The 3,332-nt window shown below is 34.7% G+C and overlaps 1 protein-coding gene across 1 annotated transcript; it reads right to left on the bottom strand.

Annotated features, from left to right (window-relative positions):
• Positions 1–788: 788 nt before the first annotated feature.
• LOC120070667 (probable WRKY transcription factor 11) lies at positions 789–2,865 on the bottom strand. Its single transcript, XM_039022504.1, has 3 exons — positions 2,249–2,865; positions 2,029–2,154; positions 789–1,327 (listed from the first exon to the last, which is right to left on the bottom strand). Exons 1-3 carry the CDS (start codon positions 2,791–2,793, stop codon positions 1,162–1,164), a joined length of 837 nt encoding a protein of 278 aa, XP_038878432.1. The 5' UTR covers positions 2,794–2,865; the 3' UTR covers positions 789–1,161.
• Positions 2,866–3,332: the final 467 nt, after the last annotated feature.

The following is a 3,332-nucleotide window of genomic DNA, read 5'->3' as shown; positions in this document are numbered from 1 at the left end:
AAAAAGAGAGGCGTGGGACAAAAAGGTCCAACTTGCCTACCTCGGCTTTGGAGGTCGAGGTTGAGGCAAGTTGGGCCAAACGACCCAACCAACCCTTATCGACCAAGGGCGAGGCGAGTTGGGCCAAACTTGTCCACCTCACCTTAGACTCAGAGGCTGATGCCAAGGGGGATTGGGCCACCTACCTCTCGATTGAGGATGAGGTGAGCTGGACCATTTGACCCAATTTATCCACCTCGGTCTTGAAGGCCAAAGTCGAGGTGGACCTTCTTCCATCCCAATGTATTTGCTACTTAAAGGCCATGGTCCAAGTCCTCTTAGCCGGCCTAAATCAACGTTTCCTAAATTTCTCTACTTTTTCTAATCTCTTTTAAAACCTAATTGTTGAAGGCAGATGAAGGTCATGTGAGTTTTTTTTGCTCGAATTTAGCCATCAACTAGGTGTATCTCATATTGCACCATCTTTTAGATATCCATTAAAACAACACAAGATTTATAACGTGAAAAACTATATATATATATATAGGATAATATGAGGTAGGAGAATTAAAATTTTGACATTAAGATTTATTGTACAAACAATCATGTAATTTGAAATGCATACAAATAAGGATTTTGTTTTTTTTTTTTTTTTTTCTAACGATGAATACAACTGATGATGTAAGTAAATATGTATTTTTCTTTTCTAATTAATGAATGATATTTTTTTATAAAAATAAATAAATAAAATAAATCCACTAGTGGAAAAAAAACCATTATGGAATTGCTAACTTTACAAATTCCAACCATGTAGAAATAGTATATTTTGTTTTATTAAATAAATTTTTTTAAAAAAAAAAAAGTCCAACCATGTGGGACCATATTGTTGGCCAAATTATCATGTTAAGAAAATATAATACAATAACAAAATTACATCGATACCCTTCCACCTCATTGTTCCGTCCCGGTTCCATTACTAAAGATCCGAACGTGATTTTGTATTTTGGTTTGACTTGGACCAAGGTGATCGCTTCGTGAATTCCGATGCTAGTTTTGACTTTACAACATTGTTTTGACTTTTTTAAGATTGGTTTCAGAAAAAACTCAAGAGTCACAGGTATCTTCAGGAAACAGCATGACAGCCGAATCGGAAAGCGTTATTCTCCGACACGCTTCTCTTTTTCAACTCTTTTGGGAAACGACACCCACACTGGCATCGGTGACCGTAGGGTGCGGGTGACGGTGATCTCCGTCGTAAGTTACGAGGAGCATCGTCGGATCGTCACGAGCTCTTTCCACCTTTTTCCTCGCCGGACATCCTTTGACGGTGCTGCATCTATAATACCCTCTGCCAAAATCAAAATAAATAACATAATTAATTTTTTATTTTTTTTTAAATATTTTTTTAAATCATCCTCATTATTTGATTTTTTTTAAAAAAAAATGAGGATGATTATTTGACTTTGACCCATTCCAATTTTGTTTCAAAATTTCGTTTCCACTTTATTAATCTTGAAAATTTACAAGTAAAATTACATATTTAGTCCTTAGAATTAGAATAAATTTTTAATTTAATAATTTGATTAAATTTCACAATTTATCCTCAAGTTGCGTTTCACCCATCTTTCATCCACCTATCTTCTTTCCTTTAAAATGATTTGTAAGGGTATTTTTTTTAACTAGTTTATAAAGGCTAAATGGGAACTTTATCGATCAAATTTAAAATTTAATCCATTATTTGATGACTAAAATATCATTTTTGTTTTAGTACTTTCAAACTTTATTCTATCTTAAGTTTTATAATAAAATCTAAAATTACTCATCGCTTTTTTCCAAGGATATCAATATTTTTTATATGTAACATAAATGTTAGAGTGTGGTATCAAGCATTCCCAATCATCATTATTCGATTTTCTTTCTAAAAGGTCCTCTTTTTCTCTTTAAAATATGATTTCAACATGTAACTAACATATTAGTTAACCAGGTAAATCTTTTAACGAAATTAACTTAAATTCAAAACTGAATGGAATATTAAAATTGAAGAATTACCTAGGATAGGGTGAGCCTTTGATGGGTTTTTGACCGTACTTTCTCCAAGAGTATTCATCGGAAGGTATATCAGCGATCTTAGAACTGATCGCCGGAACTCGTACCGTCTTCTTTACTCCAGATTTCCTAAACAAATTCAAATTCAAATTCAAATCAACTAACAAAAACCCAATCCAAACTCATACAAAAGAAAAAGGATAAAAAAATCCCCAATCAATACCTTCGCTTCGCACAGTGACAGAGCTTCGAAGGAACCTTACAACCAAATCCAGACCCATCATCGCATTTCCTCTTCACCGCCAACGGCGGTTTCCCGCAGTTTACCGGCGGCGTTGCAAAGACCGAGAGATCAACCTTTCCGTTAGAAACGCTGCCGTCGCCGGTGATCGTGGAAACAAAAGAAGAGGTGGTTGTGGAATCTCTAGAATCAGGGAATTTGGAAACAGGGGAGAAATTGGCTTTAGGGAAATGGGTTTTGAGAGGTTGATCAAGGGAATTGAGGACGGGATTGGGGGAATCCGAAGGTCCACGGCGGAACCTAGCGTGGCCGGTTCGGTTCAAGAGGGAAATCAACCGTTTGAATTTGGAGACGGTGAAATCGGTGAGTCCAGAGCAATTGAGATTGTTGTTAGGAGTTTCAGAGTGCTGTTGTTTGGATAAGAGACGGATTAGATGCTCCATGCTCTGTAAACCGGCGGAGGCAGCTTCTTCGATGGCGGTTTGATCATCGATCTTGGCTGGAAAAGCTGCGAGATCCACCGCCATGGATTTGTATAATATGATCGGAAAGTGAGAGATAAGTGATTTAGAGAGAGGTTAGGGAAGAAGAAGGGGAAAGGGAAGGAGGGATTTATAAAACAGAGTGGAAAGGAAAAAGGAAGAAAGTCAATGCAACTTTCGTCAACTCATATTGCCTTGCCTACATAATTTTTTGTTTTTTAATTTAATTTAATTTTCGAATAGTTTAATGAAATTTTGTTTGTTTTACTGGCATGGAGTGGAGAGACAGAGAAGATAAAAGAATAAACAAAAGGTTTTTTCATTTTAATTCTTAAATTGTGGTTTTTAGAATTTTTTTTTTTAAAAAAATACATCAACTATTTATTAAATTCTATAAACAAAAACAAAATTTTGAAAATCATTATTGTTGTTATTTAATTTTTCAAAAGTTGGCTTCATTTTTTAAAAAATAGTAGAACGAAGTAGATAACAAAACATAAAAATTTAAAAATAGTAGAAATGTTTAGTGGTTTGCTTTTTAAAAAACAAATTTTAACTTCTAAAGTTATGACCAATAATAAAAC

Source organism: Benincasa hispida, chromosome 2, assembly GCF_009727055.1.
Source record: "Benincasa hispida cultivar B227 chromosome 2, ASM972705v1, whole genome shotgun sequence".
Lineage (NCBI taxonomy): Eukaryota > Viridiplantae > Streptophyta > Magnoliopsida > Cucurbitales > Cucurbitaceae > Benincasa > Benincasa hispida.
The sequence above is the reverse complement of the archived record's forward strand: the minus strand, read 5'-3'. Positions and strand labels throughout refer to the sequence as shown.

Excerpts from the sequence above, each read along its gene's own strand:
- LOC120070667 (XM_039022504.1), bottom strand. The coding sequence starts at position 2,793 with ATGGCGGTGGATCTCGCAGCTTTTCCAGCCAAGATCGATGATCAAACC. Across the intron at positions 2,155-2,248 it reads TGTCACTGTGCGAAGCGAAG|GAAATCTGGAGTAAAGAAGA; the intron begins GTATTGATTGGG and ends GAATTTGTTTAG. Across the intron at positions 1,328-2,028 it reads AAAGGCTCACCCTATCCTAG|AGGGTATTATAGATGCAGCA; the intron begins GTAATTCTTCAA and ends TGATTTTGGCAG.